At 45.9% G+C, this 23,515-nt stretch overlaps 1 protein-coding gene and 1 pseudogene across 1 annotated transcript; both read right to left on the bottom strand.

The window, feature by feature from the left end:
- LOC123450738 overlaps window positions 1-23,515 on the bottom strand; it is a 98,512-nt pseudogene that overhangs the window by 12,646 nt on the left and 62,351 nt on the right.
- On the bottom strand, window positions 971-23,304 carry LOC123446944 (chaperonin CPN60-1, mitochondrial-like). Its single transcript, XM_045123489.1, has 15 exons — window positions 22,349-23,304; window positions 21,975-22,150; window positions 21,790-21,885; window positions 21,526-21,630; window positions 21,356-21,439; window positions 21,184-21,273; window positions 8,275-8,355; window positions 8,111-8,170; window positions 2,363-2,440; window positions 2,215-2,280; window positions 2,043-2,142; window positions 1,853-1,956; window positions 1,676-1,781; window positions 1,515-1,593; window positions 971-1,294 (listed from the first exon to the last, which is right to left on the bottom strand). The coding sequence occupies exons 1-15, from the start codon at window positions 23,268-23,270 to the stop codon at window positions 1,216-1,218; spliced, it is 2,226 nt and encodes a 741-aa protein (XP_044979424.1). The 5' UTR covers window positions 23,271-23,304; the 3' UTR covers window positions 971-1,215.

The raw sequence follows: 23,515 nt of genomic DNA, 5'->3' as shown, positions 1-23,515 counted from the left end.
GAGTTGTTTAATCTCAGACGCTCCAGCCTTAGAGTAACTATTAACAGGGCATTTGGAGCTCTGAAGAATAGGTTTAAGATCCTGGATCAGAAGCCATTCCACCCATACCCCACTCAGGTTAAGCTTGTTGCATTCTGCATAATTGGATCCTCCAATGGGGCTTTGATGAACACGTGCCTGATGAGGAAGAGGTCGAGCATGACCATGTTGTTAGCTCCGGCCATGATGAGAAGGCATTTGATAATGACGCTTGGAAGAACAAAAGGTTAGAGTGGGCAGAGGCAATGTGGCTTAATAGAGGTGAGTGCATGATTTAAAGAAGAAGAAGAAGAAGAAGCAACAACAAAAGTAGAAGGAGGTGAAGAGGAAGATCTGGTAGCAGCAACACAGATGAACTACCCCCTATTTGTTATGCCATTTGATAGTAGTTAGGATGAACTGTCATTTGTTTAACTAGCTGGCACTACATGTTCAGATTGTGTGTGGTAAGCTCACCACTAATTAAAAGTGGTGTCAACAACTTATGCAGGTTACAACCAAACATCATGTCATATGTGCACCTAATGCAATGCGGGCAACCAAACGCCGGGTCAAAAATGATTATCTCATGCAACTAAGATACATGCAGTCAACCAAACTATGTGCATCTGGAGTCTTTTTACCTGAATCCCCTTAAACCGACTTACTAAAGCCAGGCTAGCGGGGCCAGGCTCAATTGCCAATGTAACCAAACGCGCCCTAAGCTTTTCTGAATTTCTCATCACACGAGGATGTGATCTGTAAGACTCAACCGTGGTGTGAGTCTGCAAGGTGGCTACACTGGTGGCAGTGTACGCCACCGTCAGTGGGCGTCGTCATCTGGCTCTACATCAAGGTTGCAAATAAGTAAACCAGCTCCACAAATGAGGCATGAAGCAGAGTAGAGCATTCTTGCACGTAAAGGCAACACAGTCCCGGACTCCCGGTAGGCTATAACAAACAGTAAACTTAGTAAACAGAGTAAAAGCAGGTTAAAGAATATTCAAGGCATGAAGCAGGTAATAACAGTAAACTTAGGCTCTAACAGCAAGAATATCCTCAAACAAATATTTGAGGCATGAAGCAGAGTGACACGGATAGTGCAAATAAGTATCCCCTCCCCTTCCAAATCATAAGATGTTCAAACCTAAATGTAAACTTAGTAATCAGAGTAAAAGCAGGTTAAAAACGTCCTGCTCATGGCACCGCAAATTGCTTGTTTCTTTCCTTCGGGCTCAAGTGGCCGCCTGTGTCAGTTAACATTTGACACGACTCCCTGCAATTAAAAAAAAAGTGTCATAGCTCACACAAAGAAGAAAAAGGTATCGCTGCATATATCCATCTAATAGGAGTATTGACCTCCAGACAACTGCGGCGCCAACAGATAATCAGTTCTTAGTTTCACCTAACTAGTTTCACTAGTGTTTGTCATGTGGATGTGTGACTATATCACCTGTTAGCCATTGACAGTGTTAAACAAAACTATTTTAGATTACCTTTGGACATCCATCAGGGCTGTTATGATCACTTTAAGTGGCTCAACGGAACCGGCCTCCAGCATATCGGCATATTCACCTGGTAGGGAGATTAGCTTAGATATGACTTCCACGTTTCTAACTCACAACAAATCAGACAAGGAATAAACTTGGGGCCCTACCTTTGGCAGCATCATATACCAGGCCAGTATTATTCTGCTCCAAGATCATGCTAACAATGTCCTCCCCATCACGACAAGCACTTGAAGCATTGGTGTGAAATGGTATCTGCAGAATACTCTATCGATGTTACGATGCAAGAATGTGAGGAATTAATTGAAAAGTAAAGAAATCCATACCTTCAAGACATTTTGAATAATCTGAACACCACTCTTTTGGCCAACATTTGCAGTCTCCAGCTTATCCAGGTCTTTTGCCGCATAAACCAGAGCAACACCACCACCTATGTACATACAGGACACACTTTCGGCCATGATTTCCTGATATTTAATAACACAAACACTCGACGGCAGAGTTTCAGTATGGTACCTGGTACAATTCCCTCCTCAACTGCAGCTTTCGTTGCATTCAGCGCATGTGCCGCTCTGTCTTTCTTCTCAATAATCTCCATTTTATCCATTCCACCAATCTAAATGAGATATCCTATCAAAATACTGATCACGTTTACGTATTCAATATATAGTTAGATAATAAGTTCTACCTTCATAATAGTAGCACAACAATACATTTCTGCCAATCCCGTGCTTTTCTCAGTTGCAGATCTCAGCTGTCAAAAATGAATTTCACAGTCACAATTATGTAACAAAAAATATTAATCAAAACTTCAAATTCAAAAAACAAGATTGAACCTGCTTAGTTCTGTTCCCGATGGTATTATCATCAGCGGCTCCACCAAAGATTGTGCAATCATCCGCAGATACTATAACCTACAGACACACATTTCATCACTTTGATTTAACCATATAAACAGCTCTTATCAACCTTGAACATAATGCAGATACACAATCTCATATACAAGAATCAAATTAACTGTCCCTTATATGTGTACAAAGAACGTCCTCATGTAATTTGAATGGCACTGTACCTACAAATCTACAAAAGTATAATATTCAGTGCCAACAAAATTAGACCTTCTTCACAAGATACTACTCCCTCCGTTCCTAAATATAAGTAGTTTTGGAGATTTCATTAGAGCACTACATGCGGATGTACATAGTGTTAGACATGAGATATTGTAGGGATAGATATTGTATGTTGTAACACCTTTATGTTTAACTTTCTATCTCTATCCCTCTCATGTATATCTCTAGTTCCCAACCGATCACCATATCAATATATATATAACCTTCGGCCCTCCTATTGGAGAGTCAAGGCACATCATATCCTTCTACATGGTATACAGAGCAGGCCCTTCCACCACATCTAGCTAAACTCCATCGCCATCCCACCACGTCCCGTCCACCATGTCATCCTCCATCGCCCCCATCACCGCCGCTCTCAACTACAACACCTCCGAGCCCCTCTCCAGGACGAACTATGTTCTTTGGAGAGCTCAAGCCCGATCCCAGATAATGGGCGCCGGCTTGTTTGGCTATATAGATCAAACCCTAGAAGAGCCTTCCAAAACCATCTCCATCAAAGACAAAGACGGCAAGAATCAGGTCGTTCCAAACCCTGCCTATGCCCCCTGGCTGATCCAGGATCAACAGATCGTTGCCTACCTCCTTCGCAATCTGTCCAAAGAGGTACTTGTCCAGGTTGCTTCCCTCGAATCTTCACATGCGATATGGGCTGCCCTCGCAGCTATGTTCGCCGCCGTCTCTCTGTCCCGCGTCAACAATATTCGATCTGCACTCACGAATGCCCAGAAAGGCACTCAATCGGCCTCGGCATACTTTGGGCACATGCGCTCCCTCTCCGATGAGCTCGCGGCGGCGGGCAAACCACTCGGGGAGGGGGAGCTCATCTCCTTCATCGTCGCGGGTCTGGACATGGACTACCAGCCTATCATCTCCGCCCTCGACGTCCGCACCGAGCCTGTCACCATCGACGCACTCTTCTCCCTCGTGGCGAACTTCGATCAGCGGATCGAGATGTTCCACGGTGGTGGCGCCGGTGGCTTTAAGTCATCTGCCAATGCGGCCTCCCGGGGTCGCGCAAACGCCGGCAGAGGTGGCTACCGCAACCAGAAAGGCAGTGGTGGCAGTGGCCCTCGTGGCAACGGCGGCGGCTATGGCGCCTCTGGTGGCAGCAACTACGGCTCTTGTGGTGCTCATCACAACGGTGGCGGCGGCGGCTATCACCAGGGTGGCGGTTCTGGTGGTCCTTACCGTCAGAACAATGGAGGCGGAGGCTATGGTGGCAGTGGCGGTGGCCACTACCACCAGAACTCCTCGACCGGCGGCAACAACACTCGGCGCCCTCCCAACAACAACAACAGGGGGCGCCCCTTCCAAGGGTATGACGGCTATGAGGGCTGCTGCCAAATCTGCAAGAAATCCAATCACATTGCCAAGGACTGCGATTGGCGCTATACCGATGACCCTAACTCCCAAAGCAAGAAGATTGCAGCCGCAGCAGATGTGTCCTATGGTGTTGATACCAATTGGTATATGGACACGGGCGCCACAAATCATATCACTGGTGAGTTAGAAAAGCTGTCCATGCCGGAGAAATACCGTGGCCATGATCAAGTCTACACTGCTGCCAATGGTACAGGTATGAAGATAAGTCATATTGGTCATTCATCTATCAAAAACCCACACAAAAACCTTGCCCTTAATGAAATCCTTCATGTTCCCAATGCTTCCAAAACCCTATTATCTGTTCATCGTATCGCCCTTGATAACAATGTGTTTCTAGAATTTCACCCATTCTTTTTTTTTATCAAGGATCAGGTCACGAAGAAAATTCTTCATAGAGGTGTTTGTGTCCAAGGCCTCTATGCTTTGCTTCCCCAATACTGCTAAGCCAATAAACAAGTCTATGGTGCCATCAAGCTTTCTGCTGAAAGGTGGCACAGTCGTTTAGGTCATCCTTCTTTTGCTACTGTTCATCGCATTCTTAGTACAAATAATCTCCCAGTTGTTGGTGAGAGAAATCCAGAAACCATTTGTGACTCATGTCAACGAGCTAAAAGTCACCAATTACCATATCCTGTGTCTCTTAGCATCTCTACTAAACCTTTGCAACTTATTTTTTCTGATGTATGGGGTCCAACACCCACTTCTGTTGGAAGGCATCAATACTATGTGAATTTCATTGATGATTTTAGCAAATACACATGGATATATCTTCTGAAGAAACGTTCTGATATTTTCCAAGTGTTTCATAATTTTCAAGCTCTTGTAGAACGCCAATTTGATAGTAAAATACTTGCAGTACAGTCTGACTGGGGTGGTGAGTATGAGAAGCTAAACTCTTTTTTTCAAAAGATTGGCATATCTCACCATGTCTCATGCCCACATGCTCATCAGCAGAATGGCTCTGCTGAGAGAAAACATCGCCACATTGTTGAAGTAGGCCTAGCACTGCTAGCTTCTGCCTCTATGCCCTTAAAGTTCTGGGATGAGGCCTTCCTTACAGCTGTTTACCTTATTAACATGTGGCCCAGTCGGACTATTTCTCATGAAACTCCTACAGAACGTCTTCTTCATGTCACACCTGATTACTCCGCTCTTCGCGTTTTTGGTTGTGCATGTTGGCCCAACCTACGTCCATACAATACTCGCAAACTTATGTATCGCTCCACACAATGTGTTTTCCTTGGCTATAGTGCCCAACACAAAGGTGTCAAGTGCCTTCAAGTATCTACTGGTCGTGTGTACATCTCACGTGACGTAGTCTTTGACGAAACTCAGTTTCCATTCTCACATCTTCACCCCAATGCTGGTGCACTCCTTCGAAAAGAAATTCTTCTTCTACCACCTAACCTTTCCAATGTCTCGTGTGCGGGTGCTGATATTTGTACTAACCAAAATATGACTAATCTATCTACACCTGAGTACATGACTGCAGGAAACAGCGCCCATGACGATCTGCTGCAACCCCCCTGGGATCGCCACGCCTGCCCGTGTCAGCCCCGACCGCATCCTCCTCGGGATTGCCGTCGCGTCAGGACGCGCCCTGCATGCATGCGCCAACACCGACCGAATCTACTTCGGGATCGCTGCCGTGTCGGGATGCCAGGGAGCCTCCACCATCCTCTGCCCCGAGCCACCCGTCCGACGCCACGTGTCGCCCTTCCCCCGCGCTGGCTGTTGCCCGCCAACCGACCGCGCGGTACGCGCCGGTCCCGCGGGTGTACAACCGTCGGCCCCTGTCGGTTTCCACGCCGCCAGTTCCTGTGTCCTCTGCGCCAGGCGGGCCAGATCGACACGTCGCTGGCTCTGGTGGCGCCACTGGATCCGATGTTGATCTGGTCTCCTCGCCTGGATCTTCTGCGCCATCGCCAGGCGCCCCTGCGGCCTCACCTGCCTCCGCGTCGGTTTGCGCCGCCATCACTGATCCAGTTGACCAGCAGCAGTTCCAAGCGGCTGGATCTTCTGTGGCTGTGACCACTCCTGCAACACCTCGTACACGACTACAGGATGGCACTATTCCCCGGACAAACTACAAAACTAGGTATGGTCTAGTTGCCTCTGTTCTAACAGATGAACCCCGCACAGTTGATGAAGCATTGGCTGATCCCAAGTGGCGCATGGCTATGGAAGAGGAGTTTCATGCTCTCCAGAAAAATCACACGTGGCATCTAGTTCCCCCTAGACAAGGTAAAAATGTTATTGATTGCAAATGGGTGTTCCGCATCAAACGCAGATCTGATGGTACTATTGATCGCTATAAAGCCAGACTTGTTGCCAAGGGGTTCAAACAAAGGTATGGACTGGATTATGAGGATACATTCAGTCCTGTTGTTAAAGCTGCTACCATTCGCCTTGTTTTATCAGTTGTTGTGTCCAGAGGATGGAGTCTCAGACAGCTAGATGTGCAGAATGCGTTTCTTCACGGTGTTCTGGAAGAGGAAGTTTATATGAAGCAACCTCCTGGTTTTGAGGACAAACATAAATCATCTCATATCTGCAGGCTTGATAAATCTCTCTATGGACTCAAGCAAGCGCCACGAGCATGGTATTCTCGTTTGAGTTCTAAGCTGCACACTCTTGGTTTTGTTCCCTCCAAGTCTGATACATCCTTGTTCATTTACAATAAGTCACAGATAGCTATCTTTGTACTTTTCTATGTGGATGATATTATTGTTACTAGCTCCTCCAATGAAGCTATTACTGCCCTTCTCAAGGATTTAAATTCAGAATTTGCTCTAAAGGATCTTGGAGATCTTCATTACTTCCTTGGCATTGAGGTCAAGAGAAATAAAGAAGGGGGTCTTCATCTCTCTCAGGTAAAATATGCATCTGATCTCTTGAACAAGGCAGGGTTACAAGGATGCAAACCGTCACCAACACCCCTTTCCAGTGCAGAGAGATTGTCCCTTGCAGAAGGGGTTCCTTTGAATTCAGAGGATGGTACAAAATACAGAAGTCTGGTAGGAGCACTTCAGTACTTGACACTCACCAGGCCTGATATTTCCTTTGCAGTCAATAAGGTTTGTCAGTTTCTCCATGCACCTACATCAGCTCACTGGACTGCTGCTAAGCGCATCTTGAGATATGTTAAGCACACCTTGGATGTTGGACTCACCTTCAGTAAATCTCCTTCCACACTTGTCAGTGCTTTTTCTGACTCTGACTGGGCAGGTTGTTTGGATGATAGAAGATCTACAGGTGGGTTTGCAGTTTTCTTTGGACCCAATCTTATATCATGGTGTGGTAAGAAACAGGCAACTGTCTCTAGATCCAGTACTGAGGCAGAATACAAGGCATTGGCAAATGCAACAGCTGAAGTTATATGGGTAAAGGCAATGCTCAAGGAGCTTGGGATATGTCATATACAAACTCCATGTCTTTGGTGTGATAATCTTGGTGCTACATATCTTTCTGCAAATCCAGTTTTTCATGCAAGGACCAAACATATTGAAATTGACTATCACTTTGTTCGAGAAAGGGTTGCAAGCAAGGAATTGGAAATCCGGTTTGTTCCTTCAAGAGATCAAGTTGCAGATGGCTTCACAAAGGCCCTAGCTACACGACCATTTGAGGAATTTAAGCGTAATCTAAACTTGAGAAGCTTAGATTAAGAGAGGGTGTTAACATGAGATATTGTAGGGATAGATATTGTATGTTGTAACACCTTTATGTTTAACTTTCTATCTCTATCCCTCTCATGTATATCTCTAGTTCCCAACCGATCACCATATCAATATATATATAACCTTCGGCCCTCCTATTGGAGAGTCAAGGCGAATCATATCCTTCTACACATAGACATATTTTAGAACATAGATTCACTCATTTTGCTTCGTATGCGGTCCACTAATACAATCTCTAAAAAGACCTATATTTAGGAACGGAGGGAGTAGGATGGAAAATTTTAATTTCACAAGTTTATATCCAATAAGGTTCTTTGTTGTGCTATTGGATGGTTTGATTGCTAAGATCCAAAGCAAAACATACAATTCACCACCAGTAAAAACGACTTACCTTCTTAGAAGTTCCAAGTATGTGAGGCCAAAGGTCCATTCCGTTTCCTTCAGTAAAGATCTGATCCCAGCAAAGTGCAGAATTTAATAAAAATGTACTCCGTACTTCATAATCTGATAATTGGGAAATAGAATAAATAAAAAAGCTATTGAGTGTTGACATACTAGTCCGCCTGTAAGGAGACAAATAGCAAGTAAATTGAGTTCCTTGTTCTCTCCATGACCAGGAACTTTGACCGCGCAGACCTACATTTCATATCCAGTGAAATTAAGAAATTTTGTACACGGTTAGATATGACCAGACCTGTGCCATTGCGTGTAACTCCTGATTTTTACTGAGATAAATGCCTAACAAATAAAACCGACTTAAAGGCTGCAGCTTGAGGAAGTCAATTCCAATTTTTTTACTGCTGTAAAAGTAGCTTTTAGTCAGGTTCATGAACTAGCCACCATTGCACAATTACCCACCTTCTTGTTTCAAGAAAAGTAATATTAAGACCAATCCCCCATAGACCCTTCGCCCCCCGCGTCGCTCCCATAGGGGCGACTCGGGAGGCGTAACCCTAACCCGCCGCCGGCCCTCTCCACCCACCCTCTCCTCTCCCTCGTCGCCACAGGAGGTGGCCGCCGGCTCGCCGCTGGGACGCCGGTGAAGGCGGCGACGAGGATCTGGCCGCCCCGTTCCTCCTCGGGGGGTCTGGATCCGTGGCGGCGGCCGCGGATGGCAGATCGACGTGGGGTTTGCGACAGCCGGCGCCCGTTGGTGCTGGCCGCTCTTCCTCGACCACGAGGGCGGCGAGGCAGCGGCGGATGGCGGCTGTGATGCGGCAGCGCCCGATCTGGATCTCAAGGCCACCGTCTGCTTCAACCAGGGTGCCTCCACTGGTCCTGCCTTGGGCGGTCTTCGGTCGCCGAAGCTGGACCAATTTGAAGGCCGGAGGTGGGAGGTAGTTCCGGAGAAATTTGAGGCCGACACTGCTGGCCACGACGGCGGCGCCGCCCAAGGGTGTTGTACCCTTCTTGTAGGCGTCGTCCAGGTTGCCTCGTTCCCCTCGTCCGTCCCCTCAGCTTGTATGCCGGGTGAAAGCCCAAATCCTTGCTGGATCGAGCGACAGTGGCGCTCCGGGCGTCGTCACCCTCTTGAGGGTGTCGTTCGTGGTAAGCTTGGGGTGGATGTGATGCTTTGGTTGTTTGGGGGCGGTTGGTGGTGTGGTCGGAGTTCGTCTGGTGGCGGTGTGTTGGCGCCCTGTCGCCTATGTGCTCCGCCTCGGAATTCTCCTTCCACGGTGCTTGGTCTTCAGCAGCTCTGTCGGACTCGGTGGAGTAGTGCTTCATCCTACACATTGATGGTGGCATATCTCGGCGGCGTGGCATAGTTGAGACTCGGCGTCAGATGTGTGGCGATGGACTCGCGCAGGTGGAGGAAACTGTCTGGTGTCGTGGTGGCGTGGATGGCAGAGAGGCCTAGCAAGGTCGATGCATCAGTTTTACTCTGAGGACGCAGCGATGAAAGATGGAGGTGACGGCCCTTGCAGCGTGCGCATGTGGTGCTCAGTGGGAGTGCGTCGGACCGGTGTGTGACCCAGTCCAAGTAGTTGCTTGGATGAGGCATCTGGCTTTAGATGATAGGCTTTGGTGTGATGTCTGTTTGGTACTAGGCTGGGAAATTTGGCATCCCTTCATCAACGGGATAGGAGTGGCGATAGGCGTTGCCAAGATGATGTCTTGAGGCTTATTGATGCATTACTTTGTAAGTTCTTTATGATTAATTAATAAAATGGCTGCATGCATCGTCTAGATGCAGAGGTCGGGGCTACAACCTCCTTTTTTTTAAAAAGCTTTCACACCTTAGTAGGCCTCTGGTACATGTTCCTGAGTCCTATAAATAGAGGGGCACCCCCATACGTAGGGAGGGGCAGTTTGAGTTTCGATGTTTTGTTTGTAAAACCCAAGACTAGGTGTTATTTTGCTGCGCACTAAATCAGGAAAGTATTAGCTTTTGTAGGTGGCTTGAAGAGCCTGTTCTCCAATCCATTTAGAATCCTTGAGGTTCTTACTGTTGGATAATGAGCAACTGTTATTCACAGGGGCCAAAGGCCAATACGTGTACATGTGTGGTAAAAGTGCAAGAAACCCCTTATACAATGGGGATATACAGAAAAGGGGTTATACACATCTAACCCCCCCCCCCTCAAACTCATGGTGGGTCAACAACACTGAGTTTGAAGAGAAAGCACCCATGTTGCGCTCGAGTCTATGCCTTCGTGAAGAAGTCCGCCAATTGTAACTCAGAGGGCACATAGTGAAGAGCGAGAATCTCATCCTGCACAGTAGCATGCACAAAGGATGCATCCACATCGATGTGCTTGGTGAGCTCATGCTTCACTGGGTCACACGCAATACTGATAGCGCCTGTACTGTCCGACAATAAGGGAGTCAATGTAGTAGCAGACACCAAAGTCCTGAAGTAACCATCGTAACGAGATCACCTCAGCCATCAACATAGTCATCGCTTGCAACTCGGCCTCTGTACTCGAATGAGAAATGCAGTTTGTTTCTTTGTCTTCCAGGCAATGAGAGAGCCGCCAAGAAAGACACAGTTGCAGTTGTCTTCCAGGCAAATGAGAGAGCCGCTAAGAAAGACATAGTAAGCAGACAGTGGGCGTCGACCAGAAGGATCACTAGCCCACGTAGCATCAGAGTAGGCCTGGAACTGGAGAGAGCTGGAGCAGGGAAAGATAAGGCGATGAGAGATCGTGCCACGAAGATATCGTAGAACACAGAGGAGGTGATTATAGTGGACAGGGGTGGAGGTTGAACCGAACTGGCTGAGAAGGTAAATAGGATAGGATATGTCAGGACGAGTAACAGCGAGATAGACTAAGCTCCCAACGAGGTGGCGATAGCGAGTGCGATTAGGAAGAGGATCACCATCAAACGCACGAAGTTGAACATTGAGCTCCATAGGAGTCACAACAGTGCGCTCATCACCAAGAGCGGCTCTAGCAAGAAGATCCTGAATATATTTTTCCTGGAAGATGGAGAAGCCATCAGAGGCCAAAGGAACCTCAGTCCCAAGAAAATAGCGAAGGGGACCAAGATCAGACATCAGAAACTAGTCGCGAAGACAGGCGTTAACAAAGGCAATGTAGTTAGAGTCGTCGCGAGTGATGACCATGTCATCAATATATTGAAGGAGAAGAGTCGGACCACGAGGAGATGTGTGAATAAACAAAGCGGGATCATGATCACTTGGCGAGAAGCCCGCGGCAGTCACGACAGAGGCGAACCGCTCGAACCAGGCACGAGGGGCCTGTTTAAGACCATAGAGAGAGCGTCGAAGTCGGCATACCATACCATCAGGAACAGAGTACCCCGGTGGTGGCTGCATATAAACCTCCTCACGTAACTCACCATTGAGAAAGGCATTCTGAACGTCAAGCTGAGACACAGACCAATGACAAACAAAAGCTACCGCAAGGAGTGTGCGGACATTGGTCATGTGGGCCACAGGAGCGAATGTCTCATCATAATCGCTTCCCTGCTCCTACTAAAAACCACGAGCCACAAGACGAGCTTTGTAGCGCTCAAGAGAACCATCAGAGCGAGTCGTAATCTTATAGACTCACTTGCACGTGATGGGGCGAACACCGGAAGGAAGGGAAACTAGATCCCACATGCCAGAACGCTCAAGGGCAGCAATCTCCTCGGCCATCGCAAGCTGCCATTCAGGCTGAGTCAAGGCAGCCCGATAGGAAGACTCAGCAACAACAGAGAGGTCGTACTGGTCAGGACAATAGCGATAAGGTAGGGGTCGAGGTCAAGCACGAAGATTATGAACCGGTGGAGGCGTGGAAGGAGGTGCTTCGGAAGTGGAAGACGCGTCAGGAGAATCATCCTCAACACGAGGGCGGCGAGTGTAGTGGAGAGGAAAAGGAAAGAGAGGCCGACAGACCGGAGAGGATGGTGAAGAGGAGGATGGAGGGGAAGGTGGTGTCGATGGCGTGGGGGAAGTGTGAGACGGGTCGGAGCAAGGGGAGAGACATGAGGCACAGAGCAGGATGTATCAGGAAGGAGAAGGAAAGAAATATCGTCCATAGAAAAGCTCGAGGAGGAAGAGCGAGGGTAGTAAGAACGAGACTCATCAAAAGTCACGTCATGCGAAATGCGCAACCGACGACCAACAGGATCCCAACATCGATAGCCCTTGTGCTCATTACTGTAGCCAAGAAAAACACACTCTACCGACTGAGCAGTCAGTTTGGTGCGTTCTCGCGGGGTAAGAACATAGCACACACATCCAAACATATGAAGAGCCAGTAGTCAGGAAAACGACTAATGAGACACTCCATAGGAATACCACCCTACAAGGCAGTCGATGGCTGAATGTTGATGAGATAGGTGGATGCGGAAACGGCCTCAGGCCAAAAGTGGGGTGAAAGGGAAGCGGCGATTATCAGCGCACGAGCCGTCTCAAGAAGATGATGATGCTTATGTTCCGCAAGACTATTCTGAGCATGAGTACCCTGTTCCGCGAGAAAACCACGCAACATCTGGGAGATACTCTCCAGCGGAGTCAGCACGAAAAGTACGAATAGACGTGGAAAACTAGGTGTGAACCATAACAGCAAATCGTTTGTATATGGAGAGAACTTCGCTACGAGACTTCATAAAGTAAAGCCAAGTGTAGCGAGAGAAATCATCAATAAACAGAACATAGTAGCGATGACCACCTTTCGAATCAAAGGGAGCAAGACCCCATACATCGGAATGAACTAAGTCAAAAGGACGCTGAGATACAGACTCACTAGTAGGGTAAGGTAACTGGGTTTGTTTTCCAAGTCTACAACCATCACAATGTAAAGAAACTTCTCGAGAGATAGAACCTAAGACACCCTGACGCACCAACGATGACAAGCGGGAGCCATAGATGTGACCAAGTCGCCACTGCTGGAAGGACGCAGAAGAGGAGGCAGCAAGATCATGGGAACTGGCAGAAGTGGAGTTAGCGGAAGGAACACGAAGTCAGTCAACCTCCCAAAGGCCCTCTGACTCACGGCACCGAGGGCCAACACCAACCAGAGCCTTGGTGTGAAGATCCTGAACAGAGCAAGAGTCGGAATCAAGAATTACACGATAACCAGAATCAGTAAGTTGGGCAGCGGAAAAGAGATTCATGGTAAGATGGGGAACATGAGAAACACTAGGAACAGAAAAAGACGGAGTAGAAAGAGTGCCGCGACTAGCAACAGGAAGGGGCGTGTCATTGGCAGTGAGAACATTAATAGGAAAATCAAGAGGTCGAAGAGAAAACAACACGGAAGAATCAGGAGACATATGAAAAGAAGCTCCAGAATCCAGAACACGCAAAGATGTACCTGACTGTGTAGGTGTCGGCGGTGATGAAGGGGTGGAAGTAGTCACAGCGACAGCAGAACCCGTCGATGAAGATCCAGAGAAAGCCAGGAGGCGCTTGAGCCACACAATGTCCTGGTCAGTGAGTGACGGAGTCGAGAAAGACGCATGAGTCCCACTGGAAGAAGAGCGCCTCTGGTCTCACTGTTTTTGGCGACAATCAGACTCTGGGTGACCTGGCCTGGAGCAGTAGCCATAGAAAGTGTCACGGCGTGACCGGCCCTTCTCAGCATAAGGAGGGCGACCCACCCACCTTGAAGGTGTGAGCAGAAGCGGTGGAGCGGTGAGACGAGAAGACGACACAGGAGCTCGAGTAGCCAACACAAAAGGAACCGCAAGCAACCCAGCAGAACGAAGGCGGGTCTCCACTGCATGAAGCTCGACAAGCACCTCCGAGATAGGAACACGACCACGAGCAAGCAAGTGAGCATGTCGAGGCTCAAACTCGGAACGGAGGCGAGATAAGAACTCATGGACACGCTGAAACTCCAAGTCGGACCGGATAGTCTAGCAGCAACGGCAAGTTCCACAAAGAAATGTCCGAAGAGAGTCAAGCTAGCGCCAGATGGCAGAACTCTGTGTGTAGAACTCATCAACAGAATTATCACCCTGCTCAAGAGCGTGCTCCTGATGCACCACAGATAAGTAGAGCGCATCACCAGAGGGCTGAAAGTGCTGACAGAGGTAAGACAACATCGCTGCAACGGTGTCGAGGCCCATGAACTCCGAAGCAAACTGAGGGAGGACACTCGCAGTGAGAACAGCAGCAGCTCGAGCATCATCATTGCACCACTGAGTGTAAGCAGGCAGATCATCTCAGTAGAAAGAGCATCTAGATAAGCTGATACCTGTTGATCATAAGCATCAACTGCAACATCATCGAGAGCCTTGGCTGCATCCCGATCAGCCTGGGAAGCATCAGTAGCGAGAACAGGCGGCACCGACGGGTTAGGAGCCACGGGAGCAACAGGCCAGAGCAGACAGGGAACCTCGCCAAAGGGAACACCCCACCGGAGAAGACCGCGCATGAAGCCCACAAACTCAGCATAGTTGGTGCCATCGAAGATCACCGAGCATTGAGGAACAACGACATAGCCCGAAGAGGACATGAGGAGTTATCTTTTTTTGGTCAACCTTCACAGGAAGCCCGATCAGGATCAGGCACGGGCGGGAGTCAGCCTGGACATAGTGGCCGAGCGGGCTAGGCAACGCAGCAGCCGAGCGGACTGGCGGCGGCGGCGGTCAATCGAGGCAGGCGGCGGCGGCCGATCGAGGCTGGCGGCTGCCGAATGAGGCAGGCGGCAGCGACAGCGGACGGATGAGGAGGGAGCGACAGCGGACGGACAAGGAGGGGGCGGCAGTGGCCGGCCGAGGAGGCGGTGGCGGCGGCCGAGGAGAGGGCGGCAGCGGCCGGATGGGCAAGCGACAACGGCCAGATGAGGAGGGGGCGGCTGACGTCGGGCAAAAGCAGCCGGCGACGGGCAAAGACGAGGAGGCCGTCAGGGGCGTCAGATCCGGGCAAGGACGACCAGCAACTGGCGGAGACGAGGATGCCTTCGGGGAGTGTTAGATCCGGGCGGGAACGGCCGGCGACGAGTGAATCCTAGAGCACGCATGGAGTTGCATCGTGCGGGAGAGAGGCTAACCTAGCATCTGATACCATGTTGGATAATGAGCAACTGCTATTCAAAGGTGCCAAAGGCTGATACATGTACATGTATGGTAAAAGTGCAAGAAACCCCTTATACAATGGGGATATACAAAAAATGGGCTATACACATATAACACTTACTTTTGGTTCCTCTTAGGTTCACAATTCTTATGGTGTAGGGTTGTGACGTTGTCTCCTTATAACCCAAACTAGCTATCATATCACTATATTGCTACTAGCTACTAAACTACTTGTTGATGTTCTTAAATTCATGCTTGTATATTTGCTAGTACCATGAAAAATCTCCATATAATTGTGCATCATTTGGTAATCAGTGCTCAAGGTTGACCACGGTACTATTTCTCCCCTTTGCTGATTTGATTCTCTGGGAAGCTGCCATGGGTCCAGGAGGTCCAACGGTGTTCCTGTTGAACATCTGAAGGAGGAGGAGGTGCCACTGCCTGTTTATGATCCAAGCTTGTCTGCAACCTTTGTTCAAGGGTTGGAGCATGTGCTGAACCAAGTGGAGAATCCCATAACAGCTTTGCAGACCAAACTTGGTAGAGAACTCAACTCCGACATCATTGTCACAAGATGGAGTTGCTGCAAGGGGTGGGCATCGACAACTCCCTGGACAGCAGGGTCACTAGTTGGAGGAGGTCCATGGAGATAATGGGGGAGAGCCATCCAACGGTGTCGAGAGCTTCTACCAGCAACCGTCAAGAGGTGCCCATCATGACCGCAGAGGTGCTGCAAATGGATGCTATGCCATGAGAGGAGTTCATGGGCGTACTCATCGTGACCATGAAGATAATGGTATTAGTAAAATCAAACCTACCATAACGTCATTCATAAGTCCATCAATGATATTCTTGATTTAGAAGTTGACAGAACCATAGAGTTTATCAAAAATCTAGCAGCGGTTAAACCTATGAATGATTCGGATATGAGTGACTTAGGAGGTGCTGGACTTGAAACATTATGTGATAGCATTTTTCATATAGATGGGGAAGTAGACGATGTGGATGATATGGGTTTGGAGGGGTATATGGCCCCTTCAGATGCGGAGAATCATTCACAACCTTTAGATACACATAATGACTTTAAAAGTATTCACGAAATAACTAGGAGACCTTGGAAAAGGAAGGTGTATCCTGAATCAGCGGTTAGGAGGAGTGCGAGAGTTAAACAAAAGAAAAAAATTCATGATGAATTATGAAAGGGATTTTTTGGAATAGCGGAGGTCTGGCGGACTTGGCTAAAAAAAGGTTCCTTAGAGAAGCATCGATACAATATAATCTGGATTTCATGGCATTACAAGAAACTGGAAGAGATAATTTCACAACCCAATTTTTAAATAGTTTATCAGGAGGGGTTGATTTTGATTGGCATTGTTTACCACCAAGGGGAAGATCCGGTGGGATCTTACTTGGGGTTAAATGCGAAACTCTAGAAGTGATGAGTGTGGTTTATGGTGAGTTCGCCGTCAAATTTCGTGTAAGGTCGAAAGTTGATGGTTTTAAGTGGGCTCTAGTGGCTGTATATGGGGCGGCACAATTGGAGTTCAAACCTGATTTTCTGGCAGATCTAGTGAGAATCTGTGGAGATGAAACATTACCAATTATGGTGGGGGGAGATTTTAATATTATTCGTAGACAGAATGAAAAAAATAATGACAACTTTGACACACGATGGTCAACGATGTTTAATATGGTTATTGAGAGTCTTAATCTAAGGGAGATTCATCTTTCTGGCAGACAGTACACTTGGGCAAATTCTTTACCGATACCAACGTATGAGAAGTTGGATCGGGTTCTTACTAGTGTTGAGTGGGAGCAAAAATACCCATTAGTCACGGTACAAGCATTACAGAGGGCAATCTCAGATCGCACGCCTCTTCTAGTTGACTCAGGGGAGGCCAATCATAGGGGCAACAAGAATGTCTTCTCATTGGAACTAAGCTGGTTTGAAAGAGAAGGGTTCATGGATCTAATTACAAAGGAATGGGGTACACACTTAGGTGGATCCACCAGTGTGGAAATTTGGCAAAACAAAATCAGAAATTTGCGCCGAGTCCTTAGAGGATGGGCGAAAAATCAAAGTGGTATTTATAAGAAAGAAAAAGAAAGACTAACGAAGCTGATTGATGAACTTGACGTCAAAGCTGAGTCAGCGCAGCTAAATTCTATTGATAGGAATATTAAAACAGATGCTGAGATTAGATTGCAAAAATTATTGAGAGAAGAGGAGATGAAATGGGCACTAAGAGCTAAGGTGATGAACGTGGTTCATGGGGATGATAATACTAAGTTCTTTCACATGATTGCAAATGGCAAACATCGAAAGAAGATTATTACTCAGCTAGAGCAAGATGAGGGAACTATAATAGGACATGAAAACTTAAAGGTGTATATCTCTGAATATTATAGGAGTCTTTTTGGTGCACCAGATGAGAATATGATCTATCTGGATGAAACCAATGTTCAGGATATTCCTCAACTAAATGAGCAGGAGAATGAGGTTCTATCCGCTAGATTCACAGAGCAAGAGGTGTATGATGCAATAGTACAAATGAAACACAATAAAGCACCGGGACCAGATGGGTTTCCTGCAGAATTTTACAAAAAGTGTTGGCATGTTATTAAGGGGGATCTAATGGCTATGTTTCATGACTTATTCAATGGTCAGCTACAGCTGTTCCACCTTAACTTTGGAACAATAACGTTGTTGCCAAAAAAGGTGGACGCCATGCGCATCCAACAATTTAGACCTATCTGTTTACTCAATGTCAGTTTTAAGATTTTTACTAAAGACAGCCACCAGTAGATTAACAAAGATAGCCGATTCAGTTGTCCAACCAACACAGTCAGCGTTCATGCCTGGGCGACACATTTTGGAGGGTGTTGTTGTTTTGCACGAAACGCTTCATGAAATCCACACAAAGAAACTAGACGGAGTTATCTTTAAAGTGGATTTTGAAAAGGCTTATGATAAAGTTAAGTGGTCCTTTCTTCAACAAGCCTTACGTATGAAAGGGTTTAATGAAAAGTGGAGACAGCAGGTTGACACTTTTATTCAGAAAGGGAGTGTCGGAGTTAAAGTTAATGATGACATTGCTAATTTTTTTCAAACACATAAGGGGTTAAGACAGGGGGATTCAATGTCTCCAATACTGTTTAATATAGTAGCAGACATGTTGACAATACTTATTGAAAGAGCCAAAGAGAAAGGACAAATAGGTGGTCTCATTCCACATCTGGTAGATGGAGGTGTGTCCATTCTACAATATGCGGATGATACAATCATTTTCATGGAACATGATATGGAGAAAGCGAGGAATATGAAATTAATTTTATGTCTTTTTGAACAACTATCGGGGTTGAAAATTAATTTTAACAAAAGCGAACTCTTATGCTTTGGGAAGGCAAGAGAAGAGCAACACGCTTATCGACAGCTATTTGGTTGTGAGATGGGTTCTCTACCTTTTAGCTATCTTGGGATCCCGATTCATCACAGACGGTTAACAATTAAAGAATGGAAATGTATTGAAGAAAGATTTGAAAAGAAACTAAGTTGCTGGAAGGGCAAGCTTATGTCATATGGAGGTAGATTGGTCTTAATAAATTCTGTTTTAACAAGTCTACCAATGTTTCTCTTGTCTTTTTTCGAGATACCTGTAGGGGTACGGAAAAGACTGGATTTTTATAGATCTCGTTTCTTTTGGCAAAATGATGAGAATAAGAAAAAATACAGACTAGCACGTTGGGATATGATTTGTAGACCCAAAGACCAGGGGGGTTTGGGAATTGAAAATTTAGAAGTAAAGAACAAATGTCTGCTTAGCAAATGGTTATATAGAATTTCCACAGAGACAGAGGGTATGTGGATTCAAATTTTGAGAAATAAGTATCTTACATCAAGAACTCTAGCTCAAGCTACAATTAGACCCAATGACTCACCTTTCTGGAAAGGGTTAATGAGGACAAAGATTAATTTCTTTCAAAGGGTGAAACTTATTGTAGGGGATGGTACCTCAACAAGATTTTGGGAAGATACTTGGCTTGGGGATTCACCACTTGCTTTACAATATCCCATGCTCTACAACATTACGCAACGTAAGCAGGACTATGTGTCCACAGTCTTACAATCGATACCTATAAATATGCACTTCAGGCGAGCTCTAGTAGGCGCACGTTGGGAGGCATGGATGCATCTGGTAAGAAGACTTATGCAGGTACAACTATCTGATCATTCAGACAGCGTTAGATGGACTTTAACTGTCAATGGGGTATTTTCAGTTAAATCCATGTACACAGATCTGGTTAATTCCGGACCCTTAGCTAGATCGTTGCATATTTGGGATATTAAAGTGCCGTTAAAGATTAAAAAATTTATGTGGTTTTTACACAAAGGTGTGGTATTAACCAAAGATAATTTAATTAAGCGTAGTTGGAGAGGTAGATCCAATTGTTGTTATTGTGATCAACATGAAACTATCAGACACTTGTTTTTGGATTCTCCCCTCGCAAAACTACTTTGGCGCACTATCCATATAGCTTTTAATGTGATCCCACCTACGTGCATCAATTCAATGTTTACAACGTGGCTCAATGGAGTGGACGTTAAACTATCTAGACTTATTAGAATAGGGATATGTGCTCTTTTGTGGGCTATATGGAATACCAGAAACGACATAATATTTAATGGTAAGAAATTCAACAATTTTTTGCAGGTCATTTTCCGAGCAACGTCCTGGATCCGTACGTGGTCATCACTCAGTCTTGCGGACAACAGGGAGCTTATGGATACTGGGTGCAACCGGTGGGAGATGGCCGCACGGGTTATCTTCAACCGGTTTGGATGGCGTGCTAGTAATAGACTAGGTGTATAGGCATCGTAGTCTGCTATTAGTTACGCCGGATGTGGCTATTTCTTAAGAGTTTGTTTAGTTTCAGACCCATTTTATTTTCAGCCTTCAGGCTTATCTCGAACTATTTTGTTACTTTGGATTTTTAATAATATGGCTGCATGCATCGATTGATGCAGAGGCCGGGGGCTCGTTTCCTCCTTTTCAAAAAAAAAAAAAAACGTCATTCAATGGAAAAGCTGAGCGATGACTATAAGGAGTGGGAGATGCGTGCGGATCAAATCTTTGATAGCCACCGCTACACAGAGGAGAAAAATGTGCGAGTTGCATCAATTGAGTTCACCTATTATACTATAATTTGGTGGAATCAATTGTGCCGTGCTGGAGGACGTCCGCAAACATGGACGCAACTAAAGAACGTCATGAGAAGGTGCTTCGTGCAGGCCTTCGCTAGGACCTTGTACACCTAGTGTTGACAAATATTATAAAGAGATGGAAATCTTGATGATAAGAACAGGAGTAGAGGAGCCGGACGAAGCGACCATGGCCAGATTTTTCCCATATGATTCCCAAAATGGGACCATGTTCCACTATAAAAAAGGATAACAGAACAGAGCGTCGAACCAGCACCCATGTGCAAAAAAGAAAAATAATAAAGTTCAAAGTTAAGCTGCCGCATGCACCGCTAAGGCGCTAACACCATGACCAGATTTAGTTATGGACTCCATGAAGATCTAGAAGAAAGGGCAGACGTGGTTCCTTGTCAAAATCTACAGGAACTTGTGCATCATGCTGTCCGAGCAGAGCAACAACTCAAGAAGCTAGCTCTGGTCAGATCAATACATCAAGTCAGTGGAAGCATTCCTTTCAGCAGGAAGGAGATGGGAACAGGGGTGCAAAGTTATTCTCTATTGGCAAGATAATCACCAAAGAGGCAACTCCATACAAGGTTGAATCTTCAAATGCTTCCAATTCTCGCACCAGTAACATAGAATGTCATAAATACAAAGAAAGATGACATGTCCAGAAGAAATGTCCAAATGCGAGGAAGGTGTTGCTTACGAAATATAAATGCTTTAACACGTTTTTCAGTGGGTAATTACGTGGATAAGGTGGTGTGTGATGTGGATTTAATACTGACCTTCATGCCTTTATAATATTTTTCATTGATCATAGTATTTATTGCTTCAGTATCCACATCTTCTGCAAGAATAAACAGAGGCTTTCCCTCCTGTTTCAGCAGAAATATAAAACATTAGTTTTTTTATTAGAGTTAGAGGAAACCATGACAATCCATAATGACATGAAAATACCATGAGTGCAAATTCCAACACTTTGATGGCTTGAACATTAGATACCCTCTTATCATGTATGAAGATTAAGGGATCATCTAGTTCCTGTAACAAAAAAACATAAATATAGAACCAAGAACTTAAAACTTAAACACTAGAAACACTAAGAAGAAACTAAAAATAATACTTACACATGTTTTGTTCTTGTGGTTGGTAATAAAGTGTTTAGTGAAGTAGCCTCTCTTAAGCTTTATGCATTCCAGAACTTGAAGCTCGGTGCATCGAGTGCTACCATCCTATCAAATGTTCAACAAACTACTTAGAAAGACACGGGATGAATAAAGAGATGCTCTGAAAGAGTTTGATAGTATGGGCCAAATTGAGTACATACAAGGCCAACATAGAGCAGAAACTGTGTAATGACCATAAGCACAATATTTGAATCTTTGACTTACCGCAATGGTGATAACTCCCTCTGTACCAACCATCGCAATAGCCTCTGCAATAAGATCGCCAAGTTCTTTTTCCCCATTAGCTGATACAGTACCCACCTTCGAAAGAGGGCAATGGATAAATTGTCGTGTGTCTCCAGAAGAAAAGAAAAGGTACAGAAAGTGACTAGTTGCAAATTAAGAGGTACCTGTGCTATTTCCTCGAAAGTGTTTATCTTTCGGGCCATGCTCATCAGGTTTCTCACGACATCATCAACTGCCATGCAGATACCATCTCTCAAATCAATTCCAATCATTCCAGATGCCATAAGCTTGCAACCTTGATCAACTATTTCCTTTGTCAAAACATGGAGACAGGTCGTACCTGAAACGGTTCAAAGATCAGCCCAAGGCCCTTAAATGAGACAAGGTACATATATTTTGTAGCTCACAGTAAAGAACAGTACTAACTCCTAAGGAAGCGATGTCAGCAGGAAATAAAAAAGAACCGGTATCTAATTTACACAAAAAAAAAAATCAAAACTCAGTAAACTATAAGCTCGTAAGTCGTAACAGATCATACCATTCCAAGCAGTACCATTGTTCACCTTAGCAATCTGCTGGGGCATGTCAAGACGCCAAGAGGAAGCAGCGTCAGCTCTTCCAGATGCCTCTGTTTGTTCCACTGTTCCAATATCACACTCAGATCGCCTCCATGGTTTATCGAGGTTACGTCGGTTATCACACGCAGGCCGCCGCCTTGGTTTGTCAAGGTTTGGTCTGTCGAGTGGAATAATTTTAGGTGGCTGATATTGAAGAAGTGGTGGATACTTGCCCTCTAAAGTGAAAAACCACATTAGGTCATTGAAGTAAGCCCGGCCAACACCCTTATGCCCAAACTTGTCACTGTGGGAGTTGAGAAACGGTACAAAATTTTCCTTCGTTACTTCCGTCACTCCGTGTCCAATAAGGATTACTCTGTGGTACTCAAATGGTTTTTGCAGCTTTCCTGACAAGAAGACAGGGTGGCATTTGTAAATTTCCTTATCTCTGAGCTTCTCAAAATCAGGGCCCACAATCATCATAGCAAGTACCGGCTTGCCCTTGTTAAGCAGTTCCTTCAGTTGATCAAACGTGATAGAATCGCCTAGATACGGGCAGGCTTCCATAGCAAGTCGTGTAGTGCCTTCCCAGAGATAGCTTGTGGCTTCGACACCATATGCTTCAAAGATAAGGCTAGCTGTCAAGGACCGGTGCAAAAAGTCCTTGTTCTGACAGAATGAACTCATGTTGATCCCATTCATTGTAAGGTAATCTTCCACCATCGATTTGGGAAATAGGCAGATGTCACATGGAATGCCCTCATCCGCAAATATACGGTGCATCTCCATTTGACCCCCTTTTGTAAAGCTGCAGAAAACGCACGTAGGGAAAGGGCGTTGGTCCTCAGCTTCAGGCACAATGTTACAGTCCTTGTATAGCGAAGTGTGCCATGACTTCTCCATGGACCGGGTAATCTTCTCAAACTCGACCTTTCTCCTACCCCTGAAACAGATAAAAGTTCAGCATTATGACAAGCTGGTCTTTTTACATCAATCAAAGAAATAAATGTATCCAAAATAGAAACTTCCATCTGGCAATCAATAATTACAAGAAGAGCATACTGTTTTGCATACAGTTCTACGCATCTATGCTACCGCGAAGGAAAAGATAAGAAAGGTGTACCTATCAGATCATATCTTAAGATGAA

Source organism: Hordeum vulgare, chromosome 4H, assembly GCF_904849725.1.
Source record: "Hordeum vulgare subsp. vulgare chromosome 4H, MorexV3_pseudomolecules_assembly, whole genome shotgun sequence".
Taxonomy (NCBI): domain Eukaryota; kingdom Viridiplantae; phylum Streptophyta; class Magnoliopsida; order Poales; family Poaceae; genus Hordeum; species Hordeum vulgare.
This window is presented reverse-complemented; position numbering and strand designations above follow the sequence as displayed.

What these genes read in the sequence shown, in the direction of transcription:
- LOC123446944 (XM_045123489.1), bottom strand. Translation starts at nt 23,270, where the DNA reads ATGGAGAAGTCATGGCACACTTCGCTATACAAGGACTGTAACATTGTG. An exon ending in CAATGGTACTGCTTGGAATG is followed by an intron (nt 22,151 to 22,348) that starts GTATGATCTGTT and finishes GAACCGTTTCAG; the next exon opens with GTACGACCTGTCTCCATGTT. An exon ending in TACTTGGAACTTCTAAGAAG is followed by an intron (nt 2,441 to 8,110) that starts GTAAGTCGTTTT and finishes GTGTGTCTGTAG; the next exon opens with GTTATAGTATCTGCGGATGA.